The 22,106-nt window shown below is 36.9% G+C and overlaps 2 protein-coding genes across 2 annotated transcripts; both read right to left on the reverse strand.

Annotated features, from left to right (window-relative positions):
- Positions 1–1,333: 1,333 nt before the first annotated feature.
- LOC149960542 (uncharacterized) lies at positions 1,334–8,780 on the reverse strand. Its single transcript, XM_090152801.1, has 3 exons — positions 8,688–8,780; positions 5,060–5,206; positions 1,334–1,470 (listed from the first exon to the last, which is right to left on the reverse strand). Exons 1-3 carry the CDS (start codon positions 8,749–8,751, stop codon positions 1,334–1,336), a joined length of 348 nt encoding a protein of 115 aa, XP_090008927.1. The 5' UTR covers positions 8,752–8,780.
- A 5,308-nt stretch (positions 8,781–14,088) lies between these two features.
- Positions 14,089–21,991, reverse strand: Mlf (myeloid leukemia factor). Its single transcript, XM_090174805.1, has 6 exons — positions 21,801–21,991; positions 18,299–18,494; positions 18,112–18,240; positions 17,318–17,477; positions 15,947–16,079; positions 14,089–15,602 (listed from the first exon to the last, which is right to left on the reverse strand). Exons 1-6 carry the CDS (start codon positions 21,851–21,853, stop codon positions 15,314–15,316), a joined length of 960 nt encoding a protein of 319 aa, XP_090030931.1. The 5' UTR covers positions 21,854–21,991; the 3' UTR covers positions 14,089–15,313.
- Positions 21,992–22,106: the final 115 nt, after the last annotated feature.

Consider the following 22,106-nt stretch of genomic DNA (forward strand, 5'->3'; position numbering starts at 1 on the left):
CCTATCACACGAGCCCAAACCCTAATGTTCGCATTTCCCTGCTGCTGGTTTTGTGCTAGTAGGCCACACTTTGAAGCTCTGTCGCTCTTTTAACTCATGGAAAATGGAAAAAAAACGGCATACTTCTCAACTCACCGGGCCTACAACTACTTTAAATTTTTGCATAACCTTCTGAAACATCCTGTATATAGTTGCTAGTACTATTCTAACTAGTACGCCATGTAGTCTATGTAGTCCACTGTGAAACTAGCCATGGAGTAAGTAAGGTAGAGTTGACACACTTTGGGGTCTTATGCCACTTTTGGTGTTCATTAAAGTTAACATAGCAAATTTCTGCAAAACCAAACTTTTGATACACGTAGAGACAAAAACAAAAAATATCGCGAGTTACGAGTGTTCCGAAAACAGCGTTTGATTTGTACAAGAAGAGCATTTTCGAAATCGATCTAATATTTTACGTCAAATAATAACCGGAAAATCGTATTATATTCAACATCATAAACATAATCAAATTCTACTACTTTTTTTACTATGCACAGGGCCGCCAGGAGTGGGGGCCCCAGAAACCCGGGAGATGTATACCTCGTTTGTTCAAACACGGGCCCGTGCGCACGGGCCCCGGTAATACCGTAATTTGTACCAGCTTTCCCCCTATGATTATGCATATTTAGGGTTAAAAATTAATAGTGCTACAAATAATATTTTTCTTATATTACTTTATTTAGATTACGTTTATTTTAATAGTATTTATCATTGTTATTAGGATTTAGTTGAACCTACGAAACAATTAGTGAGCCGAGTGTTTGAGTATAGACGAAAAACACAGTTTAATAATAAGATTCAACTTCCTAACCGTTATTAATTTTAAATAGCCAACATACCTCATAGTTTCCTTCCTGAGAAGTTGGATCGCAATCCTATGTTTCATTGTAATGATGGATTAGAGATATTCGAGCTTTAATTAATTAGAAATGTAAAATATCTAATCACGATTAAATCATCAGGAAGGGTGAAAAATCATACATGATTCCATTTATTTTATATGTAATATTAAAGCAAATACAATAACTACCCAGTCCCATACACCAAATTAGATTGTATTTCTGAAAACATATCTTTTAATCGAGGGGTCGGACACTTGCCATTATTTTGTACGGGATTTTGGGATTTCGTAGAGATTTTGGCGATTTTATCATTACTTTTTGAAGTGATTTTGGGATTTCAATGTTAATTTACCATAGAGGGAGCTAAAAGATTTTGCAATTTTAGACAAAGTGTACGGGATTTTGGTAAATGTCCGACCCCTCGCTTTTAATATATTTCTTGGAATGCTTTAAGGAAATTTGTATTGACATTGACAATCCCCTTGGAATGTTTTATCAAAGAAGGTGACTGGCGTGTTGTCCATTGTCTTTGAAGTATATTTATCACAATCAGATTGGCACCCCATCGTATTATCCTCGAAATCATCTGCAATACCAACATAAAATTTACATATTTCTTTCAAAGTTGAGAAGTGAAAATTCTACATTAAACCCAGGAAGTATCTACAAAATATTATTTTCATTGAAGTAATCATATAAATGGATAAATTATTATTTTGGTGGCTTATAAACCATTAATGTGATTCGTGAATATTAATGAAGTGCAACAAGCACATTTAAAAAAATAAGTTATTTAATTAGAGTTGGCTAGAAACTTTAATATATGCACCTTACCGTTTGGAAAGTTATCCTTAAATTAGGTTTGGAAGAAATGATTATTGCTTTCAAAACATGATTTAAAATTGTGGTAGAAAAGATCAATAGAAAGATACTATTTAGCATATAAAATCAATGCAACTGTGTATATGTATCAACATCCTCATAATGGGTTCCGTCAGCCTCGTAACTTCTTAAGGGGATAAACTTGCGCTCTCCCCTCCCCCTAGCCAGTCTGGATTTGGATTTCGATTACCGCCACTAGAGGGCGCACGTCGCGCTAAACGAATGTAAGATGACCGCGTAGTATTCCTTTTGTAAAGTTTCGTATTACCAAAATTTTGTCTCCTTCCGCGTTAAAACAATAGTGCTATTTCACCCCCCACTGTCATCCCCTTACGAGGCTGATAGAAATCATGGAACCCTTTAATTTTTTTATTATTCCTGAATCCTGACGCCAGAATCAGCATCTGGCGGATGATATTATAGAGATATACAGGGTGCTTTTTTTTTGCTCGAAAAGATGATTTTTTTCAAAAACTATGTTTCACGTTTTTTGAAAATTTAAATTTTAACCGCTAGGTGCTATAAGAAAATTGTCAATGAGAAAATTGTAGAGCGTCACCGAAAACGTACAAATAGCGTTGGCGCGAAAAAAATTGACGTCTTTTTCACTGAAAACATACGACTTGAAAAAGTGATGAGTTGGGCAAGCTAAAATAATTTTGTTTGAATTCCATTCGGAGAGTAGTGTAACTTTATGAAAGTCAGAAATTTGTTAATCTGCTGTTTAATGCAATAAACACCGCTGAAAAATCGAGGAGACAAGAAGGTATTACACTATTTAATTTCGTAGGATGAAAAATGCGAATTTTTTGAAAAAACAAAGAGACATCTTATTTATCTACTTACAAACAAAATTTATGAGAACGTTTCGAAAATACCACCTTCGGCTGCGATGCAGGCTTGGGCGTGAACAATCATATTGTCGAAGACGGCTGGAATCATTTCCTTGGTTACTTCCCGGCAAGCGCTTACAATTCTCAACCGGAGTGGCGTACACCTTGTCCTTGACGAAGCCCCAAAGAAAGAAATCCAGTGTACGGGACCGTTTCTCCCTATCCATCGTTGTGGAAATTCGTTGTTTAGGTAATCTCTCACGGCTCTGTGGTTATGAGACGGGACACCGTCTTGCTGAAACCACAGTCTTGCGCGTTGCGCCAACGGCAGTTCGTCAAGTTGTTGTTCTAGCTCAATTCTCAAGAAATCTAAATAACTCTGGCCATTTAGATTTTGCGGTAAGAATACTGGACCCATTAACCGGTTTCCAACAAGACCAATCCAAACATTCAAGCACCCAAATTGAAATTGGTGACGGTGTTCATATCCCCAGTGTGGATTTGTGTCTTCCCAAACATGATTATTTTGGTGATTGTAAGGGCCGTCTCTTGCAAAAAGGATTCATCCGAGAATAGCATGTTGCGGAGGAATTGTGGGTCGTCGTGCACGGAATTTAGCGGCCAGTTGCAAAAATCCTATGGCCCTAAATGGGTTAGAGTGTGCAATAACTGGTGGCTTTACCGAGGAGTCGGGGTCCGGCTCTTGTAACCCATAAGGGCGGTGGCGCACTGGGAGATGTTAGCTCTGATCAAATGGTCCTATCTCCACCTCCAACTTCGGTCAGGTTTGGGCTGGATACTGAGCTTCGGTTCACGCTAACGGAGAGGGTCCAGGCAAACTGGCCGCCTCGGCGGATTGGGTAGCCTGCTGTGGGGCGGCGAGCCTCCATATGCGGGCACGGCGGTCCTGTTTCCCGGCCTTTTGGGGCCCACCGGGATCTCCGGTGCCAGCTGTGCCGGGTTACTTGGGCTGCTGTGTGCTCGTCGTTCCCCTTTAGGAGCTCCCTCCAAAGGGTTTGACTCCTTACCTACGTAGGTAGGGTGTCGGCTGGAGTTGCTATAGCATCCACTCTTAATCCCACTGCTGTGTGCGAAGTGGGGATTGGTCCACCCATTGCTGCACCTTCTGCTGGGTTGAGTGGCTTGCGTCTAAGGTGCGACCATCAGTAGTAGGGTTCTGCTACCCATGCTGGATTTGTCACCTGTCCGGGCTTGGGGACGCTGGCGTAGGGCACTATGATGATAGGCCTCCGGTGGTATGGTCTTTGTTACTAGGTACACCGGGCTATAAATAGTTGATTTTATAAAATGTCTTTACGCTTGCCCTACTTGTTGAAATGTTGCCGTGGAATAGTTCAGCCAATGCCTAAGAATGAGTTCGTAAACTCTTTAGTGGGAGAGAAAACGGATCCACAGCTGAAGCGGGGAGGCCAAGGTTATTTTATAAAAAGAACTATTCTGACACACTGCAAAAACCCAGCCGTTGTTGAGCGTCTCCATCTCGTAAACCGTGGCGAAGCGTTGCTCTGTAAGGATGGTACTTATGCCTATGTAAAATTTCCCAAATGCGAGTTTTACTGCAAGCCAAATTGCATTAAACACCAGATTAACAAATTTCTGACTTTCATAAAGTTACACTACTCTCCGAATGGAATTCAAAAAAAAATATTTTAGCTTGCCCAACTTGTCACTTTTTCAAGTCGTATTTTGTCAGTGAAAAAGACGTCTATTTTTTTCGCGCCAACGCTATTTGTACGTTTTCGGTGACGCTCTACAATTTTCTCACTGACAATTTTCTTATAGCACCTAGCGGTTTAAATTTTAATTTTCAAAAAACGTTAAAAATATTTTTCGATTTAGATGCAATTTTGGTAGAAAGTGTCCCCCGGCACGTTTAATGTAAAGTACAAATTTCAACTTACTAGAAAACATAGTTTTTGAAAAAAAAAAAACTTTTTCGAGCAAAAAATACACCCTGTATAAACCAACAATAACAAATATGACTATTTCGGATGGAATTAACTGTCAATCAGAGGCGTACCGACCCGGGTTCAGGGGGTAAATTTTGAAGCGGTCACCAAGCTGTCTTTCATGTAGGGGAGCACCAAATTATCTAGGTCATTTATAATTTTTTTTGGGGCGATTTTGAAAATTTTGAACCGGGCGCCATATTCTCTCTGCAGTACGCCTCTGCTATCAATGACGTAACTGGCCTCTCAGAATTTAAACTAAAGGCCTTTTCACACGAGCCAACTTTTTGATCCAACTAGATGAGTCAACTTTTTTGAGTTGAGTCAACTAGTTGGTTCGTGTGAATAAAAGTTCGATGAGTTGATCCACCAAAAATGTGCGCGAGAAAAAAATGGATCACTGATCCATTTTTGCTGACTCAGCATTTTGATTTAAAAAGCTAACTCGTGTGAAAAGGTCTTTAGAGTGATAAGTGATCGTACAATGTACCTTGTGTAAAAAGGCAAACTGGTTTAAAATCAGAGTCTTTGAAACATCTTATGAAGCTTGGGAGGGAGGCTTTATTAGCTTTAAGATTCGTAAGAATAGGTCCACAGATAGTCGGATCATCGCACGTGCCATTCACGTTTTGAGCGACTGTAATATCAATAAGAAAAATTATATACATAAAGTATGCCTAAATCCCAAGAAATGGGCACTGCTTTCAACCCCCAAACAAGGAATGAAACAAGCATTTAATATAGCCCACATCGATTTTACTTTCCAAGACTCCCACGTACCTGTTATGATTCACTATTATTTTTTTTTTAAAAACGTTTTAATGTCTACTAAAACAAAACACCTAATGTTCTTATCTTATCTCATAGGAACGTTTCCTAATTTTATTTTATATGATTATTAAGGCAGTTGATTAAAGATCACCAGCTTGTTAACATGTTTCCATTTTGCTTCTTTTGAATACGTACATAAGTTACGAGATATAACAGTACCTAGGAATATAATACTCGCCTTGACAGAATGCATTCTGTCAAGGCCCCAGGGGCTTTATATTCCTGCCCTTACGTGACTGGTGGAAACCAGCCACTGGGGCATGAAAATATATTCGACAACCTTTAAGGGGGAAGTGAGCGCTTAAACTCATATCTTGGCAGTGTTGCCGGAATATGTATTCTTTCGAATTTTCAAGTAGAAGCATTGATTGACAGGAGATGACAATAGAGTCATCGGCTGGCCAGAGTGACGGAGTCGCTTTTAGTGTGGAGAGAAAAAGACCGCTTGGGGAGTTGGTGATTATAAATGGAGAAAAGGGTGTTTGAAAAAATCCCAAACCACTCTTCCATCTTATATAGAGTAAAGGCAGAGGGGAAATATGAAACGTCATAGGGGAACTAAAATAACAGGGGGAGGGGGATAAAAATAGCGATCGTATCGCCATCTATGAAAGAGCTGGATAACTATTATCTATTTTTTCTCTCGTTTGTCAGCCATATTGGGCGCGTTTTCGTGATAGGAATTTTGGATCATCAATTTAGGTTTGATCTTTTTAATGGGTAAAAAACGTAAGCGTTGTTGTATTGAGGGTTGTTCAGGGGAAAGATTGTCATCGGAGGAGGTCAGTTTTAGTAGAAGTTTAGTTAGCTGTCCCTAATTTATCAAGCTACCCCTTTCCAATAGTAAATCATTTAAATTTTGATTATCTTCTCATTTAAAGTCCAAATTCAACGAAAAACCATCACTTTAAGCAATATTATTTGAAATACATAAAAGCTTAAGATTATGATACCTCAGAAATTCGTCAAGGGGGGTCTAACTATGTGAATGTCGAGAAGGGGGTTGGAAATTTATTACAGTCAAAGGTAGTACCAAGGGGTCGACCCGGAATTTTTTTTTTCATAAGGGGGGGATAAACTTTTGTCCCTTCGCGCCGCCCCCACCGCCGGCCCCAAAACCATCGGCGCCTGGTGATTTTCGCGAAACGCCGCCGCCGACCCAAAATCCCAAATGAAATCAGCGCTATATATGCTCCAGTTGTAAGCCGAGGCCTTTTTTCCAGAAAAGTTTCCGTATTTTTCCCAAAATAAGAAAAAAGGTTTTCATTCCAAGAGTAGCCTGATATCATAGAAATCTCATAGGTAACTAGAATGCTGCCGTGTAACTGGCAAATGGGCCAAACGCCGTGGCAGACGATAGCCAAATCTCAGCCAATCAGAGCTCAAAGAGTGGTTCTGCCAAGAATTTAATGTCACCAGAGAGAATGACGTCACCTATTTAACGCTATAGTAGCGGATCCAAGGAGGATTATTATCCTCCTTGGCGGAACCACTCTACGGCCTCTCATTGGCTGAAGGTTCAAGGCGAACTGGCGTCAAGCTCGGCAGTAGGCGGCAGCATTCTAGTTACCTATGAGATTTCTATGCCTGATATTGTTCGCAAATTTAAATTTCCCGGCATTTTTTCGAATCCAAAAGTAAAACTAAACCTCTAGACTAAACTAGAATAAAAACCGTTAAAAAGGATTTATGTTTAAATTTTCTATTTTTCCGATTTACGGAAAATTTTCCGTAAAAATTAACAACTACTTTTTAGTATAATCAAGAATGTATTTATTTATACCTAGGGAGAATGTCTATGTCGAGACGGTTTTTAGCCTTTCTCTCAATCCACCCGTTGGTCCCCCCAGTACGCTCCTCCCCTTAAAATAAAATGAATAGTCACGGTATTTCATTGGCTGCTTAAAATTTACGTCACCTAACGCGATGGTAATCAAACGACGGTGACGTTTTGTCTTTCCCCCGCGTGAGACGAGGGAAAGGCGTTCAACGTGCTCAGCGATTGTCGCAACATAATTATTCTTCTTAAATATAAATAAATACATTCTTGGTATAATATTATTTTTATCTGGGGTGTTTGATTTAAGTCTAATTATTTCCTAAAAAATTCATTCACCTGTCATACCATAAGTAACATAATAACAATAAGTATGACACTTCCTATTGCTTTAATAGAGTAGTAGCACTCTGTAGCTTTGGCCATGGCCGCCATTTTGGTCGCAAATTTTTATCTATAGAAAAGAGCATGGGTGACGTACTAGGACGTCACAGTGCCATTACTCTATGCTAATTTTCTATCCGAACCTTTTTTCGGCACTGATACTCTCTTCAAGCTGTGACTTGGACTCGCGACTTACCGTTTTAGATGACTACTTATTGATAAAAAGTTAAGGCTAATATCGGAGAGCACGTTTTGGAGTCGTGAGGGGTTTTGGCTTTGTTATGAAAAAAAAAAAACATGAGCTCGGGCCGAGGGGTAAGACACTCTGCGAACTCGGTGTACACTGCCGTACCTTTGACAGTGCTAAATGGAACTCGCGAACTCTTGAAAATATGTACCTTTAACAGTGCTAAATGCACGAACTCGGTGTACAGATTATCTGAGACTGTCTTACCCCTCGGCTCGGGCGGGGGCACCGAGAAAAATGTTTTTAATTTTTATCAATTTAGCCTAATATTCCGCCTATCTATCGGAAATCACATATTTCGGCTTAGCGGAAGTCTCGCATATCTTAGACACTAGAGGGCTCTGTGTTGAGAAAACATCTTGATTACGTAATAACTATGAAAATCAGTTTGGTTGTAAATGTCGTTAATTGTCATACTTATTGTGATTACGTTACTTATGGTCATACAATTATCCGAAAATATAAATTATTTTTTGCATTTTAAACTGTTAATTATCCATGGATACGCATGGGTAATATCCACAAATAAACAGTTAACCAAAATATTTACGATTAATCGAAATTTTGTCAGTTAATTTATCTGTTACGCAGAGCTCTACGCCAAATAAATAGATTTTGGAAAAAAACTAAACAACAACCTCAAGCATATGAAAGTAAATGGAAATAGGGCACATTTCTAGAAATTTTGGCTTTCTAAAATAATTTTGGTTTCTGGCTTATACACTAACATTTCATACCACAAACACAAAATTGTTATTAATCTTCCGAAATAAATTTTATATACAATGTAGGCCTATCTATTTTTCATACCATACTTTCTTGATTTTAATTTGATCTGCTGCTGATAATAAACTCAAAACTTATGAAGTGTATAGTTACCACAATCTTGAAATATAAATGAAGAAACTGTAGAGTATAGCAAGGCAACAACTAACAATGACATCCTTTCAACTAAAATGGCTTATAAATATTCCTGGCCTAATGGTTAAACACAAAGAATAAACTTAGTCGTGATATTGTTTTCCTACAAACAGACCTTTTCAAAAACTACTATGTTAATTCCTAGTTTTTAAAATAAGAACTGGTACTGGTAGTTTTGTCCTCAATTTCTCTTATACACTGGGGAATATTGTGGCAAATGGTACTATCACTAAAGCAAATGGTGTTAAAAAACAGTGCACTGCGACGTACATGGAAGACTACAACTACTCATAGATGCAGCTGTCCCAATCTGTTTACGGTATAACGCAGATTTTAAACCAATTGCAAAATAATAATTTATCTTTTGGGGAATTTAGCTCAAATTTACCTAAATGAAAATAATAGAAAGAATTCAGGACCACATTTCTGATTGCCAAATATTTGATTTTTTAATCTCTCTTAAGATTGCTTTCGATTCCCATTGATTTCATGCTTTCAAAAATAATATTGAATTTTTAGATTTCTATGAAAGATTTCCCGAGTTTTTTTCATATTACCAAAGATTTCCCAGATTTCTCAAATGGCTGGTCCCTTGTATAAAACTTATAAAAATCAGTCATCTGAATAGGTGCATCATTTTGACTCATTTAATTTTTTTACACTTCATGCCTAAACTGCTAGACATGGAGTTAAATTACATTTTCAAGCAAGAAATGCCTAAACAAAATGTATAATTTTAATAAAACGCCCTTTTACGAATTGAAGCTACAACGTTAGTTTATTTTTACCTGATCTTCAGGTTTCGAATTCGCAGACTGTGACCATTTAAACAGTACATTGGATTTTAACAAAAAGATTAACACTAATGTAAATTGTTAATCTCTTGTTTCGAAGTGCTAACTTGCTTTTCCTAGTATCAATTTAATTTAATTTTCTTTGCTGGAAGTTTAGACGACAAGCTAAAAGTGATGAATAATAAGATATCTGTTTCCAATACATTCCTGGGGTGTATATTCTTTATAGATAGTCCGCCAAAGTAACAGGGAGTTGATGTAAGCACCAGAAGATAGGAGGAGATCAGGGAACATGAGACAAAGAAAGTTCCCTTATTTTTAAAATAAGGGCTGCAAAAAAAATTTAATTTTAGCGTTTTCCATTGAATCCACCCAAAGAGCGACCCGATTTTGTCTCCTACATCATCGCTTTAAATCGGAGATGCTCGGAGGACCCATCGTCAGCCATCTTCCGAAAGTCAAGCAAAAGTGGCTGAAGTTTGTAATCCATTTACGATCCGAGCAATCTGAAAATTTTGCTCCGTCTCGAGAGACAAGGCAGCTCGGAGTAATCGGCAAGGGAGCAACAGGAAAACGTGAATCCGTCTCGGAGCTACTCTTTTTACCCCAATGGAATACATTTCGTTTTTCGGAGGATCCGAGACTGCTCGGAGCAGCCCAATGAAAAACGTTTTAAGAATCATGCCAATTTGACAAGTCTAACATGCCCCTTCATAATCTGAAATACTAAATCTATTATATTTCTTATCTGATCTCATCCTAATTTTAATAATCAATTAAGTAAATACATAATAATAATAAAAAGCTTTTATTTGCTGATATTCTTTTCGGTTTTTTAAACTAATTTACATAAGGAGTAAAAAACTAAACATTGCACAATTTTTTTTATCATGTCTAGTTTTTCCCCTTTAATCCACATTAGCTTTATCCTCACAGCTAGTTAAGTACTAGCCAATAAATATTAGTAATAAGGCGGTGGAAGATGTCACAGTGGCAGCACCAGGATTTTGGGGCCCATTATTATTTCCTAAGGAAGCAAAATATACTGATTCATCCTCAAAGTATCAATTCCTATAGGATTAATTTCAGTATAATTTTAAGGAACTTAGAAGTTAACCACCAAAAACATACATCAATTTTAATTTTTTGGGTCCCCCTGTAAAAATTCAAGGTATCTAAATACCTTGCCTACTGTTACCTTGCATCAGCGGCGCTTGAGCTGCCTTAAACACTTCTGAAGCGCCACATATAATTTCTGAAAAACGACTCCTAAAATTAAGAATGTTTCGGATTCACTTGGCAAAACCTAATATTGCCAGTTAGCCTCAATGTTTCCTTTTCCTAAACCTTTTTTTGAAAAGGGGTTTCTCCCGATATCCCTCAATGGGATGCCTCTGGCCTGGGCTTATGGCTTAAGTGCCATCAATTTATAAATCCTGCCAGGGTTGGCAAAAAATCGGATTTTTTCGGAAAAAATAAAAAAATCCGATTTATATGATAATTATCGGATTTTTTGATAATTATCGGATTATTTGATAATTATCCGATTATTTGGATAATTATCGTATTATTTGGATAAATATCGGATGTTTTTGATAATTATGAATATTTGGAATGTTAACTTGTGAAGACAGTGAAGTAACATGATACTTTCTATAAATAAAAATGACACTTTGAACTTTGATCCCTTACTCTGAAATGAGGGCGGCTTTGGACTTTCTAGTTATTATTTTTACTTTGACCACTGACTGCTACCTCATTTTCAACTTTTTCCACACAATTTAAAGGTATACCACCTTCACACTGTCACTATACACTGCTCCGTTTGGAAAGTGACCTTAGGACCTTCCGTGTTTGGAACGACTGAGCTCTGAATTCTCAATCTCTATCTATTATTTGCAAGTTGCATTGGTTTTCAATCGCGAAACGACAGTAGGTTAAGTAATCCACGAGCACAACTCCCACCGTCCACAAGTTGTTGAGTCAGTGGGTCACTCAAATACTATTTATTCTACTGGAAATCGACAATCGTCATTTGCAAGTTGTTTCATTTTTAAAAATTAAGATGCCGAGGCAGAAAGATCCTATTTGGGAACATTTTCGCTGTACCAAGAAAGATGGAAACACTGGGCCATGGGCAGTATGTAATAAATGTGGAACTGGACTGCAAGGCATCATTGGTCGTCTTCAGAAACACGTTGACAAGTGCTCAGCACAGCCGCCAACAACTTTTGCAGCAGCTGTAGATATAGAGGACGTAGAAGAAGTACAAATTGATATTGAACCAACCCAAGGAACAAGTGGATCCCCCTCGAATACTCGACCAATTTGACCCCAGTTACAGGCTCCCCAGCCAACGAAGATGCATAGGATTCAACCATCATTAGTCTCGATGGGAAGCGCCCCAGTGATTCAAACATCTCTGCAGTTAGCCAAGGAAATTTCAAAACAATGTGCAAAATTTTTCTATGCTACCAATACACCATTTCGTCATGCTGATAACCAAGCATTTATTGACGGTTGCAAAATGTTGAGGCCTGGATACAAGCCTACAAACCGTAAGCAAATTGCAGGCAATCTATTAGAAGACAATTATACGGAAATGCGAGAGGAAACCAAGACCAAATTCAAAGGACAAACTGTGTGCATGGCACTTGATGGTTGGTCGAATGTGCGCAATGATCCCATCGTTTGTTGCTCGATTACGGACATGTATGGCAATACAATGTTGGTGGCATCTGTGGATACTTCTGGAAACTCGCACACTGGAGAGTATTTGACAGAACTTGCTTTGAAAATCATCAGTGACTGTGAAGCTGAATTTGAAGTGAAAGTGAGAAGCTTCGTTACTGATAACACTGGAAATGTTTCAGTACTGAGACGAAATCTGCAGAATAATGAAGAAGTTAATATCATCCAACACGGGTGTTCGGCACACATTCTTAACTTGCTTGCACAAGACATTTCAGTAGCAAATGTACAAAAGCACGTTGTGAAGATTGCAAAGTACTTCCGAAATACCCATTTACCAGCCTCGTGGTACAAGCAGAGCGGAGGAACAATGATTCCAATACCCATTGAAGTGAGATAGAATACTGTTGGTGACTGTGTACGGGGGTATTTACAAAACCGAGGAAGATTAGTACAAGTGTGTGAAGATCACCGTGGACAGGTCAACAAAGATATTTACAAAATAGTGAATGACGTGAATCTGACCCATAATGCAGAAGACTACAGAGATTGACTGATACCAATCAGTGTAGCGCTAGACCGCGCTCAAAGAGACAATACAACAATTGCAGTTGCATTTGAAATCTGGAATGACTTGAAAAACAAACTGGAAGATCAACCCAAGCAAGTGAAGGACAGTTTCAACAAGCAAATGAAAATGGCCCTAAATGCAAATCATTACTTGGCAAATATGTTGGATCACAGATTTTGTGGTGAGCGGTTGTCAGATGAGCAACGGGCGGCAGCTTAAGAACGAATTGGTGAAATGAAAGTCTCTTTTCCTGCAATATTAATGGCTTATAGCGCAAGAGACCAACCATTCCCAGGTCACATGTTTGGAGAGTGCTTTCGAGATGTAGCACCTATAACTTGGTGGCGCTCACTCATAGTGCAGCAAGATCTGTTGAACTTCAAGCAACTTAGAAATGATTGGATTGCAATGTGTGAGCAATTCCTCTCGGCTGTGGCTTCAACAGCAGGACTTGAAAGACTATTTTCAACTTTCGGATTTGTCCATTCTAAACTTAGAAATAAACTGGGGGTTGAAAAGGCAGCCAAATTAACCTTCATGTTTAGACACGTGAATCAAAACGTATCCTGCAGTAAGAAGTCAAGTCTGAATTGGATTTGGTCCAATGTAGATATCGGCGCCGATTCCGAAGAAGATCAATTAAATATAGAGTACGAATCAGGACAAGAACCTTATAACGATGATTCCGATGAATGATTATGAACAAATCAACATTGCCTTTTCATTGTTTTCAAGTTTCAAAACAATTTAAAATTTTAAAGTTTAAAATTTGTTAAGATAGTTGTAAACATTACATAAATGATCAATGTCATAAATACTTAATACTGCTGTATATCGCTTTCAAAATAATTGAAATAAACTTTAAAAACTGTTTTCAGAGATTTTAATTTAATTCGATAATTATCATGATTTTTTCATCGAATAAATATCGATAATTATCGTGATAATTATCATGGATAATTATCCATCGATAATTATCGACCAACCCTGAATCCTAGCAACGCCACTATCTTGTATAGAATTTTATCATCACATAAACTGGCTTACATAGCAACCAAAAACCCATGTGAACCATGTAGAGCATAGCGCCACCCATCAAATTCCCCCACCCAACTTTTTTTAGTAAAAAATATGAATCACATTTTCAATAAGGGATACATTTTTTCCCCTTCACACTCCTGCACAAAACAAATGACTGCTATGCTCTAAAACCATGCAAGGTGAATAAGCTTACCAAATTGTCAACTATTTATAGTAAGATCATATAAAAAATATTCAAAGGTTAGACAACTTTCACATTTATTATTTTAATATAATACACAATCTTCTCCCGGCAAAGTTAGGCATAAGATCGACAAATTCTTAGTGACCAATTTTGAGAGTTACAAATCTAAGTACAAATTGAAAAAGGATGAAACATTGAAAATTTTGATATAGGGGATCCAATTCACTTCTTATATACCAAAATTTATTTCTGTAGTTGCCTTATTGTTATTTTCAATAACATTTCTATTTGCCTCAGAAAAAAAACCTTATAGCTGTACCTAGTGCTTCAGGTACTAATGCAGACAATGTAATATTGTCAGTGTCACGTCTGCCATGAATTTGGTATAGTAAGACAATGCATTATACTTCCATAAGTTTAAAACCAAAAAGGGGGCTTCAGTATAGATTGCAGCATCTATTAAATAGGCCAATTTATTATCATAAAAAGTCAAATTAGTTGGACAACTAAACCAGGTTAATTTTGCATAGTCCAGCCAACTAAATATATGTTATAAGGTTTTAGACACAATATTAGCAGTTACGGATGCAAGCCTGGGAAACAAAAAACTTGGTGGTTTCGTTTACATTCTTGCTGCTCTGGAGTAAAGTACTCCAACATTCTAATTGAGATATTCGCAGCACCCAATATACAAATGCAAGCGCACACGGATTATTTAATATTCATTTAATATAAAAATCCCTGCCATAGTTGCATATTAAATATTATAGTCTGACATTTTAATTTGAGATTGGTACAAGTATGCAAGTTTATTGAGAGAGCAGCATGAATAATAAACAACTTCTATTGAGGTAGCTTAGAAAGTGAAACGAAAATGATATTTCAAAGGAATTTTACAGTGTACAACTAGAATTCAATGGTATAATATATTGTTTCAGGGAAGTTTATAAATGACCATTCGAGTTGTAGCGGCTACTTAAAGGGAGATCCATGCCAGTACCAATTTAAATTTCCACAACTGCCACACTAATGGAGAATGGCTAGGCCAAATTATTTCTAATCTTCAGTTTCTTGTTAAGGTTTATGTCATGTTCATTCCATTATGTAGCTAGTACAACCCTTGAAGTCGTGATCAATAAAGAATAGCTGACAAACTGCTTATCATATAATACAATTTGACTTAGATCTGTTTTATTTTTAAATTTATGTATAGTAGGTACCAATACCTTTCTAAGCTACCTTAAAGTTTTTTAAAAGATATTTTCAAGGTAATGTTATCCATTAGTTTTGTGAAAAAAATAAATTATATATTTGTCTCGTGCCTGGTTTTCGAAGATTTGCTTTTGTCACTGCGATGTCCAGACTTTGACCCACTTCCTGAAGGATATGCTTGGTGTCTACGTTTGTGTTTTATTTCCGATCGATTTGGTTTGTGGTGGCTGCTTGATAAAACGGTCACATCTGGACTATCCCGTTTGCGAGATGAAGAGGAACTGGCATTGCTGCTCAATCTACTTCTGGGAGCTGGAGCCACTGGTTCAGAATCTGGCTCCGTAATTATCGGTTCCGGAGTGTTGTCATCAACTTCAGCACTAAATTGAGTAATTATATTTAATAAATTACAAAATATTACATAGAACTCAAGTTTGTCTACCAAAATAATCAAGGTCCCAAAATCAACATGAAAAAGGCTTCAAAATTGTTAAGCATGGCTCTGATATAAGAAATATCTAAGCAAATTTTAATTTATTATGTACCCCTAGTTGGAAAATTCGCATTTATAGCTTAACACTGTTTGATTTAGTCAAACCTGGTACTTTTATTTTATAACCCCTTTTCGTTATTTCTATTATAAAAAATAAAGGATAAAATATCTCATAGGATTTTAAAGGACTATTTCAGAATGCGTAAATTTGTTGAAAGATGAAGAACTCACCTGGAAGGGGCCTCCATAATAGCGGGCACTTCTTCCACCCTAAGCCTTGATTCCAGCTGTCGACCAGTCTGCCTGTTTCTTCTGAATGGTTGTGCTTTTTCCTGCCATTCATCGTTAAATGCTTCTGCTTCCTCTAATTAATTAAATAAAAAGGTAATTCATGAAATATGGTCTTATTTTAAAGATTGTACCCCAACACTCGCCATCGCCTATGATGGGTTCGACTAAGTAATCTTTAGCCAACTAGCATATTCCAAAAATTGGAGCATTTCTATGAACATTTATGAAAAATGGCAGCTTAAGTTTTAAAGAGATCCAAAATATTCTAATATTCCTATATTTTGTAGAACGGAGATATTAACATTTCAGTATGAAAGAGCTGCTTTCTTGGGTTTTGTCGATTGAAGAGGTTAGATGGTTCAAAAATGTATTTATTTATACTTTGGGAGAATGATTATGTTGAGACAATCTAAGGGCATTAGGGTTGAATATTCCCTCAACATAAGAAGGGAGAGGAAAAAGTAACAGGCATACACTACTTTCCCGTCAGAAGCAGTAAGTTTCAGGGAACCATTGAGATACCAGTCTGATTTGATTTTTTTAGGGGGAAGGAGCTAACTCTTTTAACATGAGGGAGACTTGAAGCAACGTTAAAAATTGTCTCAACATAATATAAATACATTCTTGATGGTTGTTGAAAGAAAAGTTGTATATGTTAGGCTGTCCCTATACCCCAGAAATTGATACCTAAGTACAGCCCTCTAGTGATATTTATTTGCTTTGAAGTGCATAAGTCACACAATGTTTTACTTTGTGGCCAATAAAAACAAAACTATACAACATAAAAGCAAAAGCTTCATTGGTATCAAGCAAACTCACAGGGTGCATGGACAGTTTAATACTAAAAGGGGGTCAACGGGAGTTTGCTGCTTACATAATAACTTTTGCAATAAGTTTAAAACTTTGTTTCAAAAATGATTCCTTATATCCCATAGCATTTTCTATTTGACTCATCAAGATTCGCTGCGAATCTATCACTGACATAATTTATCTCCCTCCGATTGACAGAGAAATGGAACATGATTCAATAATTTGAGCCCTTTATTTCAGAGTTAAAGGCCAAAAATAGCAGACCGATCTCATTGAGGACACAAAAAAATTTCTCCAAGAGGAATCTCGCTACGTTTATCTGTTGAAATTGTCCGATCAGTTTTAGACGATCTTAGAGCGATAAGTGGAACACACATTGATCATAGAAGATTGGAACATGCAAATGGAACATGAAAAGTTAATTGTGATGATGAGCAGCCAAATGGAAAACACAGAATGAGATTTAAAGATTACAAGGTGATAAATTAAATTAACACAAACCTTCTTCAAGGTTAATAAATTCTTGATTTTCATTAAGCTCTCCTGTATATCGATTCTGTTCCTTTTCTATAATATGACCCCTTTCTCCCAAATGGTGACCAATTGCCATTTTCTGAAGTCCAGATCGTGAGTCATTAACTGAATTACGAGTTTCTTTTACCTTAAGAATTCATTAAGAAAAGTTATGAGATTTTGTTCAAAAAAATAAACTTGTGCTGGCAATAATTTATTACAATGCCAACTTGCAAAAAAAACCACCACAAAAATTCATTTTTGATCTTGTCAAAAAAGTTATATTTAAATATTAACTACAAATAGTACAAAAACCTTAAATTATGCAAAAATTATTTTTTTCAAGAAAACTAAATATATTGTTAGTTAAATAACAGAATATTCTAGAAAAACTTTCCAAAAGCTCTTAGAAAATGAATTAACTTGAGCTTCATACTATCAAAATTGACTAAATTAAACATTATGATCCTCTTTGCTACATTATCTTTTTAACTACTTCTAAAGAATTATAGAAAGGGGTAGAACTAAATAAATCATCCGCTAACACAAGCTGTTAAACATGGTAGCAGAGCCTGCTAACACTATCAGCACCTTGTTTCAAATATAACTAGGACCAATCAGCTGTAGTTGCTGTTAAACATGGTAGCAGAGTCTGCTAACACGAGCAGAATCTTGTTTGAAATGTAACTAGGACCAATCAGCCATAGCTGCTGTTAAACATAGTAGCAGAATTAAATGCAAAATTTGTAGATTCACTATAGGCACAAAACAATTACACATACCCCTCCAGGAGCCACCCTCGTTGATGATGTTGCCTGGTAAACTTGAGGTTGCCCATTCTCATCAGTTGTGTAGGTCATGACTGATGACGAAGAATAGCTGTGTAGAGCAGGAGTTGGAGTCAACGTTGACTGAAGAAGAAAAACATTAGATTCCCAAAAGCTGATTTAACATCTTATCAAAACTCACTATATTTGTGAACATATTCCCAATGTTTGGGAAAAGGCTTCGGCCAAAGCCAAATGGCATAAGTGAATCGGACACAAAAGGGTCTCTCCTGGCATCTGGGGTAATTCGAGGGAATCCTAAACCCATCATTCCACCAAATGGAGCCATCATATTATCCATCATATTTTCCATTCGTCTCATATTTTCAAGTTGATTGCTAAACGTGAAAGAATCCGTGTATTATTTTGTAACAAATGATGACAGATATTTATAATTCCAATACAATACCAAATATTATTGAACATATCATTCACACTCATTTGTTATACTAAATCTAAAATTAACAGCAAGAAATCTCTATCATGTTATATTTTACCAAGTTGTCTCGTGTATTAGCAAATATTCTTGTATTACCCAAAGCCGATTATCAAAATACTTTGCATAGGAACAGGGCCGGATTAAGACTTTATGGGGCCCTCGGCCCAAGTTAATTTTGGTGCCCCCCTTTCAATAGCGAGCGAAGCGAGCTAAGCGCTTCCTCAATTTATAATTGAGAAATGGAAGGAAAATTCATTTTGTGACAATCAAACGTTTTTGGTTCATAGGGGTGGACGCAATTAGGCCTAATAAAATTACTCCGGAAAATATTTTGTGAAAACCAAATGATTAAAGTTTTGTACTTTAATTTTTTCGAACCCTCTTTGTGCCCCTTGTAGGCTTGATGCCCTAGGCCCAGGCCTATTCGGCCTATTGGTTAATCTGGCCCTGCATAGGAAAAATACTTTTGTCTCCTCCTGTGTAGAAATTCCCTTTAATCCGTCATCTGCTAAACATAGTTTTAGTTTTACTTTCATTTTTGAGCTGTTCAGGTGTGTGTGTGTTTAGATCATAAAAAATGATACTAATAGCTGTAAGGACCAAGGGTTCCTTCTAATAAATTACAGCCACTAGATGGCGCCACCCTTAGTAGACATAGATAATAAATAGGTCTAGAGGTAAAGGTCAGTAGATCAGATATTAGAATTTAGTAGACCCTCACTCATGTTCATTACTCCACACCTAGCCTCCATAGGAGCTAGGCAGTATTGTAATTTATGTGGTTTTATGATAAGATGTAGCTAGTAACAGTATGTCTTCATAATAAGTCTGTCTGCCATATTCGACCGCTGGTATCATCAGAGACGAATTCAGTAATGAAGCAAGGTTCATTACATAGCGTTTTCCATTGGGAACCTCCGAGCACTCCCGGAGTGCTCCAAAATCAAAATCATATTCCATTGGAAAAAAAAGGGCAACTCCGAGAGGGAGGATCGTCTTCCATTGACCAAGGTACTCCCTCCCGGAGTGCTCCTGGCTGCCCCAACTCAAGAGTCGGAGGGAAACAAAAGAGTGCTCCGAAAACGTTTTGTATTTCCGAGCGCCTCCTACAGAGAGCAGTGACGTCATTCAACAAATCCAGATCACACTCTGAGGTTCCCAATGGAAAACACTATTAGTTGTGTAATAATAGCTTTCTTTATTTGATAAATTGAGTTTTATATGGAATTAGAGTCTTAAATCATAAGGAAAACTCCTCCCACATGGGGAGTATTTCCGTCTGATAACTAATGTTCATTTACTTTTGATAAGGTGTAACTGAAATTTAACAATTCTAATAATACTGCGTATTATCATTGTAAGTTAGCCCCACCCAAATGAGAGGGGGTAGGAAGAAGATCACCACCAAAAGACGTAATTATAATGAAAAAAATGAGATACCTGTCCATTTGGAATTTGTTAGGGGGAAAGGAGTTTACTATTAGAGTATGATGGGGATTGGAAGCAATGCCTAAAAATCATCTCAACATAGTAATTATATAAATTAGGGATCGTACAGGGCCCCAATCCCGAAAGTTGGCAATCCCCGTGATTACCCCGATTTTTGAGTTGGGTTTCCTATCTGTTCACATTTTCAAAAAATGTTAAGGAAATAGAAAATCCTAAAATGCCAAAAAATAAAATTTTACACATTTTGTAAGTAATTTCCACCGTTCATCTGTGTATCCTGTTGGCTACGGCATATGGGAAAGACTCATTTAACATTAGGGGCTAGTAATTTCCGCCGTTCATCTGTGCATCCGTCTAATTTCCTTAAAAAAAATTTTTAGTAAACCCCAACCTAACCCAGGTTTTTTTTTATCTCCCCAACCTGTAACCCAGACCTAACTAAAATCTCACAACGTACGAACTCCAATATAAATACATTCTTGGTATTATGGTGTAATACTTGCATATAATAATAACGTGGAATACTCTTAATTTATTTCAGAAATAAGAAAGAAAAAGTATTTCAACAAATTTCTGAGTCCAACACTACCTCAAAATAATTTGAAATATCAAGAAAAATGCAATTCCGATCAATTTGCGTTACAGTGTACAACATACATTACATTTTTTTCTGTCTTTATCCCTCTTATTTTCCCTTCCACTCCTAGCCTCGGGTATTTGGGTAGAGGATACGGAGAATGTAGGTTTAAGTGTAAGGGCCAATAAGTATGACAGTATGTCATAGCTAAGCCCTGCCTTGAAACAGCTTAACTACGGCATTATCTAACGTCACAGATCACAGTTTAAGTGTCATTCTTATTGTTATTTATGGCATAATAAAACATTTCTTAATTAAGTTTTACCAAAAGTAAATATACAAAGACTTGAATTTTACAAAGAAAGTTATATGTTATCCAAGATACTAATGTCTCCTTTGATGCACATTAAAAAGTATTATATGAGGTATTAAACAAGTTAAATTTCTTTTGTTAAAATAAAAAAACATTTCCAGATAGGCATGATCAACTGCAGGTCTATGCCTCAAACCCTCTGTGGAATTACAATCATGGTTCCTACAAGTTGAGTAACATGTAAACAAGAATGTTTTCACTGGTAAAATTCCATGGAATGCACAAATGACCATTCGGACTTGGGTCACTTGCCTAAGCACCGTAACCAGTTGAATCGGCTTCAATACCGTAGTCTTGATTGGATAGCATTTCAGATCCATAGGCAATGGGGGAGAAAGCACAAATGCAAATATGCAAGTCTATGTGTTGTCTATTTACTTTTGGTGGTATATTGTTGAGAGTGGAAACAGGGGCCAATTTAATAATAACACTATAGTTGGGAAAAAAGTACAATGTTCCAACTTTTCTTTTCTTCCCCCCCCCCCCCCATGTTTTTATTGCTTTAGGCGTATTATTTTGTCATGTTTTTGCACATAAATAAACTTTTCTTATGAGACAATACCCCTCGAATATCAATCATGCCCTAGCCCTAATAAAGTCAACCCATAATTCAATTATGATACTTTTTCATATCCTATCTCCAGTAACGTACCCACCCAAAAATTTGAAAAATCCCTAATATTTTGGTCAAATTAGCTTAAGATTAAACAAAATGGTCTAATTTAAATTAAGGAATCAAGATCGAAAAGAGTGCGTCGTTGTGAACTTGTGATTTTCCTAGACTCCAAGGCTTAATTTTAACCTACCTGAAAAAAGGGTCGTGATCGAAATCTCTCATAATCGAACCAAATATAGACATGCTATTAAAGCTCCTGAAAGATGCTCGGACGTTTTTTGAAAACCCAAAATATTTATCTTATATTGAAAAACAACACTTGCTTTTTAAGATTAAACCTTGTAAGGACAACGACTGTTCAAAAAATGTAAATGGAAACAATATGTTTTCAACATAGACATCTCATAGGTAACTAGAATACTGCCGCCTACGGCTGAGCTTGTCGCCAGTTCATTTTGAAACTTCAGCCAATGAGAGAACGTAGAGTGGTTCCGCC

Source organism: Leiobunum rupestre, chromosome 1 (genome assembly GCF_980474605.1).
Source record: "Leiobunum rupestre chromosome 1, qqLeiRupe1.1.hap1, whole genome shotgun sequence".
In the NCBI taxonomy this organism is placed as follows: domain Eukaryota; kingdom Metazoa; phylum Arthropoda; class Arachnida; order Opiliones; family Sclerosomatidae; genus Leiobunum; species Leiobunum rupestre.

Excerpts from the sequence above, each read along its gene's own strand:
- LOC149960542 (XM_090152801.1), bottom strand. The coding sequence starts at position 8,751 with ATGTCATTGTTAGTTGTTGCCTTGCTATACTCTACAGTTTCTTCATTT. Across the intron at positions 5,207-8,687 it reads ATTTATATTTCAAGATTGTG|TCGCTCAAAACGTGAATGGC; the intron begins GTAACTATACAC and ends TTGATATTACAG. Across the intron at positions 1,471-5,059 it reads AGTTTGCCTTTTTACACAAG|ATGATTTCGAGGATAATACG; the intron begins GTACATTGTACG and ends TTGGTATTGCAG.
- Mlf (XM_090174805.1), bottom strand. The coding sequence starts at position 21,853 with ATGTCTATATTTGGTTCGATTATGAGAGATTTCGATCACGACCCTTTT. Across the intron at positions 18,241-18,298 it reads GGAATATGTTCACAAATATA|TCAACGTTGACTCCAACTCC; the intron begins GTGAGTTTTGAT and ends TTTCTTCTTCAG. Across the intron at positions 15,603-15,946 it reads ATTATGGAGGCCCCTTCCAG|TGCTGAAGTTGATGACAACA; the intron begins GTGAGTTCTTCA and ends TACTCAATTTAG.